Source organism: Acanthaster planci, linkage group LG21 (genome assembly GCF_054643075.1).
Source record: "Acanthaster planci isolate LZ-2023a linkage group LG21, COTS_SCS, whole genome shotgun sequence".
Classification (NCBI taxonomy): Eukaryota; Metazoa; Echinodermata; class Asteroidea; order Valvatida; family Acanthasteridae; genus Acanthaster; species Acanthaster planci.
This window is the reverse complement of record NC_141797.1, coordinates 10,840,476-10,859,984: the sequence shown is the minus strand read 5'-3', so window position 1 is coordinate 10,859,984 and position 19,509 is coordinate 10,840,476. Positions and strand designations below refer to the sequence as shown.

The following is a 19,509-nucleotide window of genomic DNA, read 5'->3' as shown; positions in this document are numbered from 1 at the left end:
GGCTTACCAAATGCCATAAGTGCTTCCTTAGCGGTGGACTTGACATCATCCATGTCACATCGTAGTAAGTACAGAAGCTGTTCCAGGGCCTCAGTTGCCTAAGCAAAAATAACATCAACAAGTAGAAACTCTTGATTGGCATTCTAGCCTTGATTCAGAGTTTAATATGGAACTAATCCAAGAAAACATTAAACCTTTATTGCAACGGAAACTTCAGACTTTTGATTGTAAACCTTAAGTGTTAGGAGAACATAAATTGTTTGCAGTTTGATGAAAAGCTTGCTAAATGATCCGCCTCCCTAAGCTTTCTCCATAGAATGGGAAAAAAATCGGTTGACTTGGTCTCACCTTAAGAGCAGCAATTGCAGCACATCCAGCCTGACGTAACGACAAATCTCTCTCCTCTAAACATTCCAAGTAGACATTAACAGCCTGTTGAACAAAACAAAAACAGCACACAGATGAACCATACCTGTCTTAGAGTTATCAAAATCAACAAGTCGGCCATCTTGAACTGAAAGTGAGGCTATCACCTCATTCTCACATAAAAACAAATAGTTTAGCAGCTAATAAAAGATTTCCATCCTTGTGCTCCGATGGGTAAGTTGAAATTAAAGATGTAAAGCCACGTCACTTCGTTTGCCCTACTAAAAATATTTTTCAATGTCAGGCGTGCCTTCTTGGCAAAAACGTCAGGTACCTTTCCATGTCAGAGTGTTTAATAAATGAAGTGAATTCAGGGATCATGATCCAAACCATTCATCTTGTGATTAACACCCATTCCTCCAAGAATACTGAAAGGTTAAGATTGAAAACTCTAGACTTTGCCATCTTCAGAAATTTGTGAAACGGCAAAATGGCTGAAGAGCAGTATTCCAAAAAACATTAAGCAAAGTCTCAACATCAACCCAACACCAACCCGTCTTTATAAACTGACATCAAGACACACTCACTTTTTTTCTCATCCTCTCTTCCCCTCCGATGGACTCCAGATAAACCCTGACCCCCGTTTGTATAGTGGCACGGTCCTCAAGCAGCAACAATGCCAGAGCACGCAAGTTGCCTGTTGATAGTAACGATCCTTTGGGAAGTTTCTTCAAGACCTTTAGGAGGTCAGGATTGCTTGCTTCCAAGCTTGCGGTCAACTCAACTGTTGAAAGATAAATACGAATGTACTGAATAGAAATACTCATCTCTTGATTTTTAACTCTGTATCTATAACATGTCAAATTACAGCTCTCCTTAGCTTTCCAAAGCAGAACCAAGAGTTCCAAGAAGGCCTAGCATAGCAGGACTTCCTACTACAAATTTAATCTTCCATAGCTATTGCAGATCATGTTTAAAGTCTCTTCCCCAGCTGTGCAGGATAGGTGCAAAGTTCTAGAGGTTGTTTCTTTCCAGCAGAAGTCCAGCAAAACTAAGGCTTGACAAGATAGATTCATAGAATTTCAGGATTGATTTTAAGGCTTTCATGATGGGCTCCTAGAAATTTCAGAACAGGTTCCATGAGTTTCTGGGAAAGATTCCTGGAATACTTAAGGATATCCGATATACTCCTGGATTTTCTACGACAGATTCTTAGAGTTTGCAGTTGACACTTGGAGATCAAGAACACAAGATACTAGTACAGGCAACGATGCTGTTCTGCTTACAATCTTTGGTGAGGTAGTTGATGAACTTCTCTGGGTTCTTACGATCATCGGTGGCAAAGAAACCAATGTACTGGAACAGAGTGATGATCGTCTTGGGGTCGTAAAGGTCGACTGGTCTCTCAATGATTCTATTGCACAGACTTTGGAAAACTGTAACATAAACAGAAATAACTATGCTTCACATCAATACATGTAGAATGTAAAAGTGGAGAATTTACAGAGATTTCAATCAATATCTATGAAACACCTGTTGCTGATGTGGTTATCGGATCTTCAGAGAAGTAGTCAGGACAGGAAAACATCTTCCTTCAGAAATTATCCTTATGCAGAAATTCCTGTATGCACTGTAACAAGTGGTCATCAAATACTCCAAGGAATGCCACGTTAATTGTCTGATAAGCAATCTCCCTCATTATTGTTCCAGCTGAAGTCTTGAAAAGCTTGTCAGGTTTGGCTGCTCCTTTTTGCTTCATGCTTACAAATATTACTATCAAAGAGCGAGAACGTAATGTTTACAACCGTCAGTGATGTCTTCTAGGCGTTGTGATCAAGGATTCATCGATGGTTCCCTGACAACTCCAGATAGAATTATCAATATGACTTACCGTCATCGGCGATGTCTGGATGGCTGGTTCTGAGTTTGGCACCGAACTTTACATCAAGTTGAAGCAGGAATGACTCGGCATTAACATAGAGGGCTTCCTTCTCAGCACAGTGCTGCCAGAACTCCAAAAGAAGGGGGTTCAACTTCAACTCTGGAAACACTGTTTAATAACAAAATCAAATATCATGTAAACTTAAAAAAGAGTAGGATTTGAACCCAAGACCCATGAGCACCAATTCCAGAGCTCTAGCAAATAGGTAAAAAATCTATAAATTGAAATCTTTCAGGACTTGGCAAAAAACATTTTCATGATAGGTGATATCCCCTCAGTGAGCACCATCACAAAGAACATTATACCGCCCTCAAGCGATCATGCATAAGATCTGCTCCTACATACCATCATCTGCCCTTGTAATTGGAGTACTGGAGACAGACAAGACCACTAACTGCTCAATAATGACAGCTTGCTTCTTCAGTTTCTGCAAGGCAATGGTCTCCTTCAGCTTCAAGGGACCAAACGCTCCAAGATGCTACAAGGAAAAAAGGTGATATGCTATTAGTTCCCAGCACAATTATACACAAATGTTCCATTTTACAGCTTAAACTATTCCATTTGAGTGATTACCTATACATCATATAACAAAGAGTCTTCTTTGAAAAGACAACTTTCACAGTTGTGCTGTGAACTTAGCAAGTGGTTCAATATCTATTCTTCATTAAACAGGTGTGCTACAATGCCAAATATTCAACAGGAAATTTTGAAAGGAACTCAGTGTTCCTTAAAATTAAAATTCTAACTCTAGAACCACCTGCCAATGAAGCATAACGACAGTAGAGTCCTTGTTCAAGAAAGATTTGATTTTGTGGAAACATTTTTCCCATAATTCCTTTCTTTTTGACAGCACAATCCAATGGGAATCTTTCTGATTTTAAACTTACACTCAACAAGTACTCGATGTACATCAAGTGTTGCACCAGCACCATATCAATGGAGTCACTGTTGGTTGTTAGTTTGGGGGAATTCTCCGAACCCTCTTCCCAACACCTGCTGTGGGACTCCCCTGGCGAGTCCACCAACCGATGCTCACGCTGCTCATTCATCTCAATGAGTCGGCTCTCGCGTTTCTCACCCAAGTTAATGATCCGCGAACTGCGGTTGGCTCGCGTCATTGGAAGGGTCTGAGGCAGTGGCACAGGGGCGGAGCTTGGGGAGGAGTAAGAGGACAAGGAGGGGTAGGAACCTCTTCTTGGGAGAGTTTCGTCAAGACTCACACAGTCGCTTAGTCTATCAGAAGACTGAGACTTGCAAAACTCATCTGATGTGAAACTGGATCTATTTCTGTAATGGAAAGAATCAAAATCTTTGCCTGTGCATATTGGTACATGTACAAGTGTTTTCAATACCAAACTCAACACCTTAGGAATGCATTTTCAATTAAAAACAATCAAAAACTGAAAACTGAAGCATGTTCATAAAGTTTCACCTGACATTTCGATTTGAAAATTAGAAATATATTATTCCACTCATTTAAAAAGAATTTTTAACCCTAACAGTCCCAAATCCACAATCCAAAATTTCAATATGATTTGACATCCAGCATATGGAAGGGTTAAGGTTAAGCAAGAAGGTTCAATCAAAGTAGAAGGCTTCCGATTTATCCACTCCAAGCACGAACAAAGGTACGCTCTCACTTCATGCGCATTTGATGCAAAGAGCCAAGTAAGCGTAACAAACTTTGTCTAGAGAAGGTGTACTTTAGAGCAGGGCGGATAGGGCTGGACAGTTTGATCATAGTTCCCAAAGGTAAAAAAATGCCATCTTCATGTGACATGACTTACTCATCCATGCTGCTACTTCCACTGTCAATTGGTACATCTTCATCATCATCGACTTCATTTAAGAAATCAAAGCTTTCCAAGGCAGTCTTCACTTGCAGACTCATTGTGGAATCTCTCTTTTTACGCTCCCGGATTTTCTACAAAATTGTCAAAAAACCATTTGTAAGACACTGAAAAGTTTCATGCCAGCTACAAAACCAAGTTGATTGTACATCTTACAAAACTGTTCCTACAATATCCAACTCTTTGTCCTTCCGGGGGCATGAGGCTTCATGTACAGTAACAGTGACTCTACATTCCTGAATACTGAAAAATCCTGGAGGATTTTGGAGGACTAATATGTGAGTCACACACCTTGAGAAGGTCATTCAGATGTCCAACTTGCTTCTCTAGGAGCTCCAGTTCAGTGTATTGACCTTTCAGGATTTCCAGTAGCCTGGTAACATTGTGTAAGGCTTCTTCCAAAGTCAACGTCAGCGATGTGTTCAGATCTAACGTCTTGGGCAAGAATTGCTTGGGTGATTTAGGTGGCTCTTTGACGTTGCTGAAAGATTTCTGAATTCAAAAACAAAAAATACCAACTCACACTGACAGTTAACACCTTTGAAGAGAATTATTTAATAGAACAAGAAACTTCTGTATATTTCACAGCTTAACTCATCGTGTCTCAGGCAAAACTAATGGCATTTATCTTACCGAAGTACTGATGATAGATTCTGTGAAGGCCCTCTCTCTCCGACTGTAGGAATTCTTTGGACTTTTGTAGGTCTCCTCATTGATGTGGAATGGACTGAAGACAAGAATACACAAAAAATATTGACTGGGTAAGTTCCCCAAGCAAACACAAAACTAAATCTACTATCCTTACAGAGATTTGGAACAAAAAACTTAGTATGCAACTCCAATTAGTTCTAATTTTTCAATATACATGTACGGTACCTGCTGACTAATTGTCAAATGTACACTCAAAGTACATGAGTGGGTAATATAAATACACTGGCCTGCTAACATACCACAACATATATTAACCTGTATAATATGCATTTATTGTACAGTCAATATATACATGTAAATATACTGACCAGCCATATACTGACCAGCCATACAAGTATACTGACCAGCCATATACTGACCAGCCATACATGTGTACTGACCAGCCATATACTGACCAGCCATACATCTATAATGACCAGCCATATATTGACCAGCCATATACTGACCAGCCATACACTGACCAGAAACTGACACAAAACTGGTGAAAGCACACATGCTAGTAATAACTAGAGTGTAAATGGATCCAAACCAACACATTCACTGAAGACAAGAATATGCAAAAATATGTTGACTGGTCATGTCTCTGATGCAAACACAAGAGCAAAATTACAAATATTTTGAAACAAAGTTGTTATATGATGCAGTTCCAACCATGTTTCTCAATGTACATGTATGCTACCTGCTTACTAATTACCAGTAAAAGTCCTGGCATTAAGATGCTCAAATGCTCACCAGAGCCTTAATCCCAGTATTTGCGTACCATTTTGAACAAAAGAATTGTCCTGTGGACTGCAACCATGCAAAGCCTCTATTCATGGACCTGTTGGACTCTATGAACCTACCTCCATGTAACAACCAGATTAAGTTTAATGGTCCCGTTCTCGTTAACATCTATTGTCAGTGTCTGAGGGTTGGCTTGGTAGAAATCTGACGTGTCAAACTCTAAGCTACCAATCACCATGTTGGATCTTGCGATGCCCCGCATTTCAGTGACCTAAAAACAGAAACAAAACTTGTTGATATGAACACCAATCCATTTCATATTCATGAGCAATGTACTTTGGTTTTCATTGGTATTTATTTCTATCAGCAGTTAAAAAAGGAAACAGTTTCTGTCCACTCAAGACAACAATTGGGCAAAAAATGCTACAGTACAACATAAAACACTCTTCAGTTTCACTACATTGATTTCCATGTAGAGGCTGTGCATGCAGCCATTATCCCAGCAAGTGCTTTTGTTCCACAGGGATATACACGAGTAGACCTTTTGTGCTATCCCTCCGTAACAAAATCAGTTACTGGAAAGTTGGGGCTGCCATGCACAATCTCTAGAACAATTTCATAGAGCTGCTTAAGCACAAAGCATGAAAAAACCTTCCTTGATAAATCAGATTACTAGCCAAAACTCAATGTGATGTATATTGGTTTGGAATGGTATTCACCTGTCTTTTGGTTAGCATGACAATGACACCGATTTGGAGCTGGTAACCTTTATTTATTAAGCAAGGTTTTTTTCGCAATTAAGCAAATTCCGTGCTGAAGCAGCTCTATGAAAATTGGCCCCTGCGAGGCTTTGAAATAATCAAATGAGGTAACAATTCAAATTGGAAGAACGTTGCCATTACATGTATGTACAGGTGGCAATAAGTATGATTCCATTTTCAATATTTTGTGTCATTTTCTGTACCTTAATTGTCAAGAAGTCAGCCAACATCGGGTACATAACAATCTCCTCCACATCCCAGCTCTGACTCAAATCCTTCTCCACTTTACATCTTAATTTCCACTTCTGTAACCCGTATTTGAAGACAACCTCATAGATGTCCCCTCGACATACCCTGGCGAACCCTGCGATACCTGGAGGGGGAGACATGCAGGAAGTATCTCCCTTGTGTGAATGGGAAATTAAAGAAAGCGATACCTGACAGTGCTTCCCGAGAATTAGTTAATTTAAGTTAGTTAAGGAACAATGTACAAGGATCAGAAATCAGAGAAAAAGTTTGATAATACGGACTTCTGACGCCGAGGTGAGCAAAGAGTCAGACTTATACTTAGATATGAACCCCGCTCAATGTTGCCATTTCAAGAGCCAACAGCAAAATGCACAGAATCTTCTGAATAATTCCTAATGTCTACCACACGTGTACATGTAAGTCAGGTCAAAAGTAATTACGCAGTGCCGACTATTGAAAGAAATGGCTTCCATTACAGACTCATTTTCATGCAAGCCTATCGTGTGATCTGATTTGATAGTGGTTAACTTCTGATTGACTAGTCACTGACCTGTGACCTGTGAAATAAGGCTCAATTATCTCAGGGATAACACTTGGATGATACAGACTACAGACACAGCGTCACTGTCTTGAAAACAAGTCTATTAAGCACCTGTCATTTCATACTCACCATCTATTCTAACAACAAATGCACCTAGATTAGCCTCCAATTCAGCCTCCATTTGACAAAGACTCTGAAAAAGAAACCCCAAATATCAGCTGGCTGTTAATCCATACAGTACTTGACAAAATGTACATGCAGATCTGTCCATCAAGATTTCCTCTGTTTAAATCGTCAGAAAGATATCAGAATGACATTCCAAACACACTGCAGCTTTCTTCTTGCACAATTCCAAAAGGCAATCCATAAGGTCAACTACATGTAAATCAAGTTCAACAAGCAAAAAACAAGTCAATTAAACCAGGAGAAATGAGAATTCTTTGGTAATAAATTTGAGATTTCTCTCCTGCCTTCTGAAATCACATCGCCACAAGTACTAGCTCAACTCAACAGGTATGGTACCAAACTCCACAGGACATTTTTATTTCCTCTTTCTCCGTAAATGTTGTTATAAAAAGCACAGTCAACCTGGGGAACACACAAAATCCCAGAGGTCCCATAGAAAAAAAAACAGTATAGCTAAACCACAATGACGATAGAACTACCATGCTCCATGAATTGAAGTGTATTGACACACATGATGTGATTTCCGATCCAGTGAATTTAATCTAATCTGATTATATGGTCACTTGAGAATCACTCAGATTTGTGAGATGCAATCACATGTACACATATGTACATGGGAGTTGGTAAAGGCCAATGAACTACAACAGGGTTCAGAGCACAAGCAAAAGTTACACGTACAGTCAAACCTCACAGTTAATACGAGATTCTGATTATAATAAGGATATTTTCAGGTCCCAATCTTTTGCTTTTCATTGGTTTCATTTTGGATAACACAAAGTTTTTGTTAGAACATGGTATTTTGCCAAGTCTGGTATTAACAAGATTCAACTATATTCTTGCACAAACACTGCACAGAGAAAGAAAAAAACTACATGAGGTGCTGAACTTGACTATGTGTTTTCAAGAACGAAGTTGTTCCAGAATCCTAAGAACAATGCAAATAATAAAATTGCCTCCATGGAATCATTTCTCTCCACTGAGTATAAAATGTGAAATCCTTCCAAACCACTGCACAGAATAACCTTATCTAGCCCAACACAGATGGTTTCCATATCTCTGTCTCCATAGGAGTCTGGGTATAGGATTAATTGGTTCCTTATGTAGGGGATACAATTGGTGAGGATAGATTTCTATAGGGGTTATCCAAGGACAGCCAAGCTACCTACTTCCTGTGGGTTGGGTGCTGTGGCTTGGTGTTAAGACCTACACAAGGTCATCAAAATACTTAACATCCAAATACACACAAGCAAAAGGAGTACAGGCATGGGTTAGGCCCACTCAGTAATTATCCCAAAATAACAGTTAAACAATAAATGCTTATTCCAAAATAAATATGAAGGAAATGCCAAAGAAAACAGAAATTATTTGAGAAAACGAGGAAACCCAAACAGAGACAAATCAGACAGCTGTGTTTTGAGGAGACGCTTGAATGTTGAACGTCAGTAAGAAATTAAAAATTCATTGTCAATATTTTGTAAACATAAAAGGAGATTTTGTATAGATTCTTTCAATGCAAGTCCTAAAGAATTCTTAATTTACATTTAAAAGTTAATTTAAGGTGTCATTATCTGCTACAAAGATGCGAAAGCATCTTACGTGGAATGATCACTTGGTAATTTGTAACAGGCCCCCCAGGCTTGTATGACTTGTTACTCAGATTTGGACTTGAGAGATGTGACTCGGACTGGGACTCAGACCCAATGTTTCGTGACCTGAATACCTGACAGGCACTCAGCACATGTGCATGTACATGTAAATTCAAGAAATGACAAACTTTGTCCCTATTTCAAATTATTTTCCTCAGTTGGGACGCTCTGGACGTTTGACAATGATGGACACATCTCAGGATGAGAAAGAGAAATTTCAAGACAGAACTCAGATCTCGTTCTCACCTGTGTGCAATCTCTGACACCAGCTTTAGCTTCGTTGCTTGGCTCTTTAGCGTGAGGGAGATTGGTGTCAGCATAAGCCTTGACCACATTCACCGCACCTGATGTAGCAAGAGACAAAAAGGGTCATAAAAAGGTTACAACTCTATATGCACCTGTGACTTAAAAGATGGAGTGATGTTCCTTGCAAACAACAGTTGTAAGAGAATTTTAATATCTGGTACTAATGTAAGGAAACTATTGATCTATTACGGTTCCGAACAGTCGCAAAAATAAGACAATTGGAACTTTTAAAACAGATTTGAAATGAATTTGTTAGGAAGCAGCTGTTTGCATTTCTACTCAAGACATGTCTTCTCCTATTTCAAATAAATCAAAATGGCAGGATTGTCGGAGTAAGTCCATCAAAAATGCCCATGTTGTCTAACCTTCTCTAACTTTCAATTCCTTGTCGTACTGTTCATGCACTTCTTCAACTTTGGCAAGGTGAAACTGTAATTTTCTGGAGAGAGAAAAGAGACTGAGAGAATGAAGAAACATCTCATCACGGCACAAGTGCATTTTTGATATCATTTTGAACACCAACTTTTACAATAAACATAAACTTTGGAGATTGCTAAGCCTGTTTGCTGAGATACCGATGCATACCATAAACTGGCCCTTGTCATTTTCAAAATCACTGAAAACTTTTGAAAAGAGAGTCCCACATATTTCTAAGCAATTTCTAAAAACCAGACATTTCACATCATACAAATGACATCTCGGATTATGAGATATCACCCACAATAGTACAGGAACCTCATGGTCTGGCATCTATATCCTGGGGGACACCTCAACTCCTTATAAGGACCCGCAACCAAACCTCCATCAACAACCTTATAACCTGACCCTGTGACCTTTGGTTTGACCCTAGACAATCCTTGAATGGGTCTGTGGTGACATGAGGTGTCCCAAGAGCACTATAACTTCAAATTTTTAACACAGGCTATGCAGTAACCCATTTCATCATGTGGTGAATGAAATTCCCAGGTGGTTTGGGTATTTTTGGATGATTTTTCCTTACAGAAGAAAACAAGGAAGTATCTGCATCTTATTCCTTTTTTTAAAGCATGGATCAAAATCATCATGCATGCTGATTGCCTTAACTCCATAGCACAAAATCTGTAAAAACACACAGTGACACATGCATTCTTTTTTAGTCCGTGTGGCTCTGAGATTATTTAACCGGGTTTGTCCAAGACCTCAGACAAAATTTCTGAGAAGCTCCAAACCACAAAAATCAATTATCTTACTTCCTTTCCCCACAAACATCCATTTCCAATTCCAATTTCCATGTATTCCGAACCTCAATACGTGCAATTTACATTTCTGAAATCAAGCAACTCACAAGTCTGAAGACAATTTTTCTTTACTTCAAAAACTGCAACAGTCACTGTACTTATCAAGATTAAGTTTAAAAATCAAATATGGCAGAACTGGACATACAAGAATGCATGTACCATCTGAAATAGCCACTATAAATAAATGAAAATTATGGAAAATGGAAGATTTGCACACAGCATTAAAACAAAGTAGCCTCCTATGTACATGAACATTTATTTAGTTTCAGAATTTAAAACCCTCCTCATTCAGATGTCTGAAAAAGACAGATTTCAAAACCACTTTTTCATCAGCATCCAACAGGTGCCATACAAAGCTACACCCAGAAAAAAAAAGTTTTCTGACAAAGAGTCAGTCTTTTCATGAAGCACTGAACACTGAAGACTACATAGCAAGGAAATTTTACAGACAAAGTCAACACAAGCAGGTCAATAAAATTTAATTTCATCCTCTAAAACAGATACTACAATCCTTGGGGAGCCATGCTATGTTTGTTTTCATTTCAGTTTAGATTTCATTCTCTGATGTTTTTGTTGACCATAGAAACCACATCTCAGACCCAGCTGGAGACAGGGTGGCTGACTGCAGCCCCTGATAGCAACATGCCTGTCTGGTGAAGGCAGTCACCATGAATTTAGCATACAATAGTGATGGAGACTGACCAGATTGTAACATGATCATGCAGCAAACCAAGGGGCCATTTACAATACAGTGTCTGCTTGCTATTTTGAGCTCTGAGACTGACTCAAATTCGGATTTAAATTTCTCCAGATCCACTACAAGCAAGGTTAAAACTGTTGAAGTTCCCACGGGGTACACTGACTCTAAACCCAATAGACTGGTTTTTCAGTGTTGTAGTTCACGGCTTCTTTTCTGCCAAACTTGAAGTTCAAAGGCTGTGCTTTTAGTTTCCTGTATGTACTATATGTATATCATGCTCAACTGCTTCACTTCAATGCCAACGTATTTCAAGTACATGTACATTTAAGGGGGAGTTGACAGTTTTACATGTATTTTTTGGTGTTAGGATGATCAGTTGTTAATAAGTAGTATATTTTGGAGTGATCACAAATGCTTCGTTTTCTTGTGAACAAGAAAATTGAATGAAACGTTGCTCTCCTGAAGGTTATGAAACAAATCAGCGTCAAACCAAGCAACTGCATTAACCCTAACCCTCCTCAATCCTTCACCTGTTGGAGGACTGAGGAGAGTTAGGGCTAATGATTTCTCACACAAGCTGTGATTAATAAAGTACATGTATTTCTGCTACATGTATGTCCCATTCACATTACCCTAATCAATTCCAACCAGTAGGAAGTGGCATCCATCATGCCAGAGTACTGCATGGAAAACCAAACATTCTGTGCCTCGCACGAAACACAAAATGGTGTTATTGAAAACAAAATCGTTTTTAAAAATAAAAGAAACTTTTTGAAACATTACGCTTACCTTATGTATCTCTCGGCAACTTTGATTTGCTGGGGAAGGAAACCAAACAAAACTTGAATCAATACTCACAACTGAAATGCACCTTCAGAGGCTACAGATTGAAAGAAAATTAAAACGACTTTTGCAAATGTCATTTGAAATGTCTAGAAAACTTAAAGGTAAGAGATCAAATTGCAAGTCTTTGCTTTTAGCACTTTAGGTCTGAATTCTCATACAGAGGTATTTTTGGACCAAAATGTACACACGTGAGGAAAATATTGCCAACATTCTTTGTCAGGGGTAAATTATATTGAATCATCCCCAAGGGAAAGGACCAGACACCAGCCATGTACGGATGTAGGCTCAAAAAATTTTATCAATCTCTCTTTCTCATTTGTAGTGGTAGGAGTTATTTCAATCATCAATTTGTGGTGTTTTGAGTCTTGAAAGAAGACTCAAGCTAATGAGCACAATATCAGACACAACCGGAAACCAAACCAGACACCAAGGTGGACTTATTCCCCCTGGATTGAATGTGCTACATATCACACTATCCTGACTTCCAATACATTTTTCATCACCACTGTTGGCCATTAGTTTTTGTCAAAGTTGTGGAAAAATCTCAATCACTTCTAGCTATTACCACTACATGTACTCTGAACTGAGTAACTTCAGGGGAACTGTACCAAGGAAGTCTTAAGGATCTTGGTTCATTATAGCCTCCCCCTCCCTTCCAAAAGAAATGAGAAAGATACGTCCAAATCCCAACTTCTATACATGTACCAATAGTCAATCCATTATACAACAAGGGCGTGTGTCCAGCGACAAAATTCACAATACATGTACTTCCCCTTCAAATGCTCTGAGGTAAAGGAAGTGAAAAAAAGGACAAACAAACATCCCAGGACGGAAATGGATTTGTGCTAGGGGTCATAGATAAATGTCACAACATACGCTCACACGTACGTAGCTCTATGCAGATTGTAAGGGAAAAAAAGTTTGAGGAAAAATTACAGATAATTCAATGCCAAAATGCTTTTCTTTTCAATTTACATAACTGTGTAAAATCCATCAAAATTCATGACATGTCCAAAAGATGAGCTCCATGTCATAATATCAAATAACAATTTTCCCCTTTTTTTACAGGTACATGTATCCATGTACAACTCAAACAGTGTACATGTATTCTGGTTTTCACAGTTTCAAAACCTTCACTGTGTCTCAAAAAGGTATCATACCATTTTGCAAATATTAACTGCTCAAAAGAACCTCACCCATGACGAGGAATTCTGTAAACTACCGGTACATGTAACATATGGGGCGATAAAGGGTCGAAGTCCACTGTTATAAAGACACGTTTGGATGTGAACTGAGACAGTAAAATTTACATATTCATAAAATTGCCACACTCTGGTGACAGAGGAATAGGTCTACTCACCTTCTCTAGATTGTAATGAAAGCCCTGAAAGAAAAGAAAAAGAAACGTCAATGTTCAAATGACCAAAAAAATTGTAAAGGCCATGCACTTTGTGTGAAGGGACACTGTATACATGGACTGGTTCGTCTGTCCATGGCTTGTGTCTATTAATAGAAGGCAGTCTTATGAACAGTAAGAAACTGAGGACATGTCCGAAACGGGCTTCCAGAGCTATGGCTAGGTCTATTGTCTATGCATCTCAATGCATTTTGAATGGAGCGAAGACCTAGACCTAGCTCTAGACAACAGATTCCGATGCAGACTGAGAGTGGTACCTTGTAGGACCATTTACATTTAAGACAAGGATTTGTGTCCCAACAGTACCTAATTACAATCCCAAACATGTAACAGGCTAATATAGTAATAGTCGGATGTGCTTTGAAGATTTTCGTGGCAAAGGTGAAAAGTTACATGTACATGTGACGTAGAGAGGTTTGTGGTAGCACTGTGCAAGGGCATCTCTTTTTGAGTAAGTGTGGTTCTGAATAGTACACCAGGGTACTCAATGTTTTGGACAGTATGCTCTGTCCAGTGTCTGTAGGCAGTCTCCTGCCAATGGACAAAGCATACCGTCAGACAGCTTGAGTACCCTCTGGTTCTTTAGAGATGCCTTTGCACGGTGCTGCTGCAAACCTCTCTAAAAGGCTAATAGTCCTTATTCATGAGTCGGCCATATTGAAATTGAATGTGAGGCTAAGTCGTCACTTGTGCACCTTGAAAGCATAAAATGAAAAAATAAAATGAAATGTCCTGTCAAGTTACTACCTGCCTGCTCGGATGAATAATTTCAGATTTGTGATAAAATATACTACATTAGAGTTTTATGCCAAAAACTGAAAGGGAGGCTTGGAAACTTCATGGTCTGATATCATCCCATTCAAAAGCAGTTTATAAAACAGCATTTGATCAACAATATCAAAATGGCTTCATCAGGAATAAGGAGCAGTTGTCTGCCATGTTTGGGATTAGTCTTGAATCCAACATGCTCTATGAAGAGACCCATTTCTTGAACCAAGACTAGCTTCTTCTTACCTGTCTGGAAGAGGATGAGTGTGGATCATGTTGATGCTGTTCCATCACATCCAACTTCTCCTTACTCTGTTCTATTGTATCCCTACAGCATCAAAAAAGGAGAAAATGTCTTGTCTTTTGATCTACATTTCTTGAGTTCACACAAAGCTAGGTCACACAACCCAAATTCTAGTGGCAAAGGGAGAGAATTCTTCTGTTCCTAGTTTAGTTGAAAAATTTTGGCTGTTTTAAAAAATGTTTTTGACAGACATTACACTGAGAAAAGACAGACATTCTTTTCTGAGTTGATTTTACAAGAAGTGCAGTTCCTCTTTGGTCAGTTTTTAAGTACACAGGTACACGTAAACACTGCAATTATACCGTTGAGTTTTTGTAGGAATAGCTGCATTGTAATTACTCCAAAGAGACATTTCTTACTTTAAGCCTTTCTTGAGGCTCTCCAGGATGGTGTGCATACGCTGGGGTCTTGGTTGTCGAGGCATCTTCAATGCGTGGTTGCCGGGCGGGGTTAACATCTTCTGTCGACCTCGTCTCTCCTTGAGCTTGCCTTGTCTGCTGGGGGTCCCAAAACCCCTCAGACCCTACAAGAAACAAACATGATTAAGTTTATGTTGAAAATTTCTAGAGTTCTGAGAAGACTCGGATTTTTAAAAGTTTTTTCTCAAACTGATGTGCCTCTTACATGTGAAGCACTCTAAATTACCAGTAACTAGTTTTATCTTTTTAGCTAACACAGTAAAACATCCTGCTTGTTAATCACAAATTTTTCGCTACAGTTCTCAGAGAAAGTACATTCTCAAATAAAATCTCAATCAATTCATAAAACTTTCAAAACATCAATAAGCCTTACTTCGGAGTAATTTCTATCCATTACAGTATGAATTCACACATCTGGAAGAACTCCGGCAAATTCAGTGTTCAAAACAAATGAAAATACTTGTAGCAGGCAGCCAGTCAACAACCGTGTGAAGGCTTTCTAAATTAATTGCAACTGTAGATGTCCGAGGTATACAGGACAAGTCCACGCGCTGTTCAATTAACAGCGACACGATTTGTTGAAAAGTATCTCACACAGCAATGTATGTTCAATCCCGGTTGTTGACATCTAGGTACAAGTTGTGGTGGTCAAACCCTGCCTACTTGCTCTTCAATTGCCAGTACAGGGCTTAACATGCTTTGTTACATACATCAGACTCCAACTTTACAAATGCACAGATCTTGACATTTCCACTTGCCCGTAAATGATGTCATCTGTCTACTGTGTGTATACATGTATGTAGATGTGGACTACATGAATAGACAACTCCTCAAATCTCCACAAAGTATGGTCAATGTATGTGCCTTGCATCCTCAAGAACGGAGAGCCAGCTCATCCAAAAGGTACAAAAAAAAAACAAGCTTGACCACTGCCCAGAAATCCAAACATCACAGTAGGCCTGTTCTGAAGAAAAATGCTGCGTTCCTGCTCAATGTACCTGCTCAATGTACATGTGCAATGTGCAATCATGTTACAGAACCACACATGAAGTGGTCTGGACTTCCCATACAATGTTTCAAGTACCATACTATACATGTACATGTACTTGCTTCACATCAACTGTAGCGTCAACTGCGAGGGTAGATCTACATTTTAAAGTCTTCCTGAACACGGAAATACAAAATCCAGATTTTGAAGAGTGTACACACATAACCCGCAGTAGTTTGCTGACAAGGAAGCTGTAAACACCCAACAGTGGAGTGCACAACTTGACAAAGATGAGCAGAGAATTCAGCTTGGCATAAAATATTAAATTGTTCGGTGTCCTGGTATGCAAGAGGTGAAACCGACATCCGTGTACGAAGATTACACGTACATCCAATAAAAGGCATTTGTCCAGTGAAATTTTTGGTCAATATCCACTGTACATGTACAGTGTATGTGGTTTCAGGCGTATGCATGAAATGCCAACTTGTCACAAATTGACAAAAGGTGAGGAAATTTTCAGTTCCAGTTGAGTAAGTTTTCATGGCAACAGACCTCAGTATTGATGATGCCACACTTTGTTTGCATGATGGCGCTCAGTAGACCGTGGTCCCCCCTCCACAGGAAAGTGCACAAGTAAGAAGCCTTTTTGAGTTAAATTTGAATAAATCTGGTAAACTGTGTCATGTGATTGAACACAAACATTTACAATTTGAATTTCCTAGACTAAAGACACTGTTGCTACCCGTATACATGTACATGTACCTTGTGATTCGGGGCAAGCTTTTGCATAGCGACACCATCTCTGGAATGGACTGGTTCCTTTGTGCCCTTCTTATCCATTGAAAACAGTGTATTGAGGAAGGTGTCTCTCATGTACTGTAACAAAGCAAAACCTTGCCCTGAGGTATAGCAACAGTGTTGAGTTCAAAAGAACAGAATTCCTGATACATCGAAAAAGATACGTATGAAAAACTTTTTTTCTGCAAACAAATGAGCCATTATAATAACACATGTAGAGGTAGTGTCACTGTTTACTCAACTCAACATGGATGAATTCTGAACCGTGGGCATGTACATGTACCGTATCATGCAAAGATTAAAACTCTCCTCAATAATTGATGAACCACCGAGTGAACTTCACAGTCAATTGACTTCATGTAACTATGGTAACTGAGGAACTAAACAGGTGAACAGTAAAACAGAATGTTGGTAAGATTTGCATGAATGCCCACCAACATTACATGCATAAACAGGGACAAAGCTGATATTGTATTGTCCCCCAGGCAGCATGTTGCGTTAACTCCTACAGCGAACACAGCTTCATGGCATTGATCATCTTTTTTAGATACATTGTACTTTTTTCAAGTTAAAATATAACATGACTAAAGTTGTAAATGTGGTTGTTTTCCAGAGGACTTGTAACCTGCATATGTGTACAGTACATGTACTAAGCAAGAACACGGGAGACAAAACTTACAGAGGAATTGACATGTTTAGCCCAAGCACAATCTTAATATTTTTTAAAGCAAAATTGGAACTAGTAAACAATAAACCAGACTGGATTTCTACCCAACGACTTTTTAAATGTAAGTGTCATTTCAAGTACATACATACAAGTGCATGTATTTGCTGTGTACATCAAATTTTCTGTGCTATCAAGTGAACTGGTCCCATAGGACTTTGTAACATGGAGGGGATTCACCACATTACACAAACGAGACACTGTGGTGCTTATCACCATTTTAATTTTCCTATTCCTAACCTGATCAAGTTGTATGCAGATGGGTAGAAGATCACAAATAGTGAAATGGTCCACCTCAGCATATGGCAAAACTGGCAAAGTTTTCAAGGAATATTGTGCAATGTATACGGATGGTCAAATAGTCAATTTTCCTTACAGTACAACTAGGAGGCAAATGGTACATTTAGAAACGGGCAAGTGTGGAGTCCAAAATGGAATTGGCAGATCAGAGACACCAAGTCTCATTACATGACAACAGCACTGACAATATCAAACAACAGAGATCAGTTTAAGATAAAATCTTGGCACCAGTTTGATCAACACGAAATTAGTACATTCCAAAGCAGAAGGAATTCTATATATGGCAAATATGAACATGATACCCTTATCAGAATGAATGAATCACTGAATGGTATGCATTCAACAGGACATAAATCCATCAAAACCACAGCATCATTTGCCCTTCAAGGTTTTCCCTGTCTATTTGTCATGTTTGTTGGTAAACCATCTATGCTTCAGACGTTGATGATATCATTTCCCAGATTCTCCAACTGGATAGGATTTCAGGCCATTGTACTTTTTGTGACTAAGATAACAAGGTGTAGAATATTATTGGTAAACAAAGATTACACCATTAGTACATCCTGGTTTGTGGTTCAGGAAAGAGAATGAAAGATACAAGAGCCACCCCTCCCCTCAAAAAAGAAACTGACCAGAGAGCACGTGAATGAAACCACACAAGTGAAACTACAAAATTCAATACCATATTGTAATGATCACACCAACTGTAAAGCTCTCACAATAAAAACAGCCATAAAATCAAATCTACAGGACAGAATTTCCTATCCATTTCTCTCTTTGTTCCTTGCTTTTATGAAATCCATGTATTTTCTGTCGTTAACTCAATGCTGGTGTGACCTACACGTACTCTACAGGTGTTCAACTGCACTGTGCATGCATATCATTATCACGAAGGTAGATGTCAATTAATTATAGTGAATGTTACCACTGAGCAATACCTGAAGAACATGTACATGTAGGTGTACTTTCTGGCCTTGTGAAGGTTGAGGGTCTGATCAGTGGTTTGTTTATAATTCATCAGAGCCCAACCTTGCCATTAAAGCATTTTCAGCATGTATAGAGTACAGTACAATGTGAATCATATACATGTACATGTACATTTTTAAAGGTATTTTATTTGTACATATAAATTTACATATATGTAATTTTTTTGTAAGTCTAGCTACATGAACAGGTGCACATCTGTTATATACATATACATTGAAAATGTACTGGTGGTGTGTTTAACATTTCATTCATTTAAACCAATTGACTGACAATCACAACTGAAAAATCCAAACTTCACTTTAGGTTTTAAATATTTTTTTTGATAATTTTACCCCCAAAATCACCAAGATAAACTTCAGTGTGTGCATGGGCGCGTATGTAAGCAGGAAAAAAGCTGGAATACACCATAATCGGTTCACTTAAAAAACATAAAAATTATTTCAAAAACACATGAATGTAGACCAAATATTGTGAACACAATCTAGTATCTTCTTTAAAACTAAAAATTAATTCAAATGGTTGTACTGCTATGCCACTGTAACTACCAATAAACCACAGACTTTTACAGTAGGGTAAAAAAAACAAGGATGGAGTTCCCTCTTTCATGGGTCTTGTTTGCATTTCCCACATGTGACTTCTACACAAAAGGCTGCTTTCTGAATGAGCTTGCATACTTCACTGGTGGTGGACAAAGTGCTAG

General features: G+C 38.7%; 1 protein-coding gene across 6 annotated transcripts in view; it reads right to left on the bottom strand.

The window, feature by feature from the left end:
- LOC110979963 (rho family-interacting cell polarization regulator 2-like) overlaps positions 1–19,509 on the bottom strand; it is a 48,235-nt gene that overhangs the window by 2,987 nt on the left and 25,739 nt on the right. For 5 of the 6 annotated variants that reach the window (XM_087130941.1, XM_087130942.1, XM_087130939.1 and 2 more), the window contains 19 exons: positions 14,953–15,116; positions 14,536–14,617; positions 13,465–13,488; positions 12,048–12,076; positions 9,647–9,720; positions 9,222–9,319; positions 7,273–7,336; positions 6,557–6,726; positions 5,712–5,863; positions 4,792–4,885; positions 4,450–4,650; positions 4,096–4,232; positions 3,196–3,595; positions 2,654–2,786; positions 2,258–2,416; positions 1,653–1,802; positions 954–1,150; positions 349–432; positions 8–98 (listed from right to left, as the gene is read on the bottom strand). In XM_087130941.1, coding sequence (XP_086987067.1) covers positions 8–98; positions 349–432; positions 954–1,150; positions 1,653–1,802; positions 2,258–2,416; positions 2,654–2,786; positions 3,196–3,595; positions 4,096–4,232; positions 4,450–4,650; positions 4,792–4,885; positions 5,712–5,863; positions 6,557–6,726; positions 7,273–7,336; positions 9,222–9,319; positions 9,647–9,720; positions 12,048–12,076; positions 13,465–13,488; positions 14,536–14,617; positions 14,953–15,116 — 2,503 coding nt within the window. Of the gene's footprint in view, positions 1–7; positions 99–348; positions 433–953; positions 1,151–1,652; positions 1,803–2,257; positions 2,417–2,653; positions 2,787–3,195; positions 3,596–4,095; positions 4,233–4,449; positions 4,651–4,791; positions 4,886–5,711; positions 5,864–6,556; positions 6,727–7,272; positions 7,337–9,221; positions 9,320–9,646; positions 9,721–12,047; positions 12,077–13,464; positions 13,489–14,535; positions 14,618–14,952; positions 15,117–15,385; positions 16,386–19,509 lie in introns of those variants that run through there. The other variant, XM_087130943.1, reaches the window with a different exon arrangement.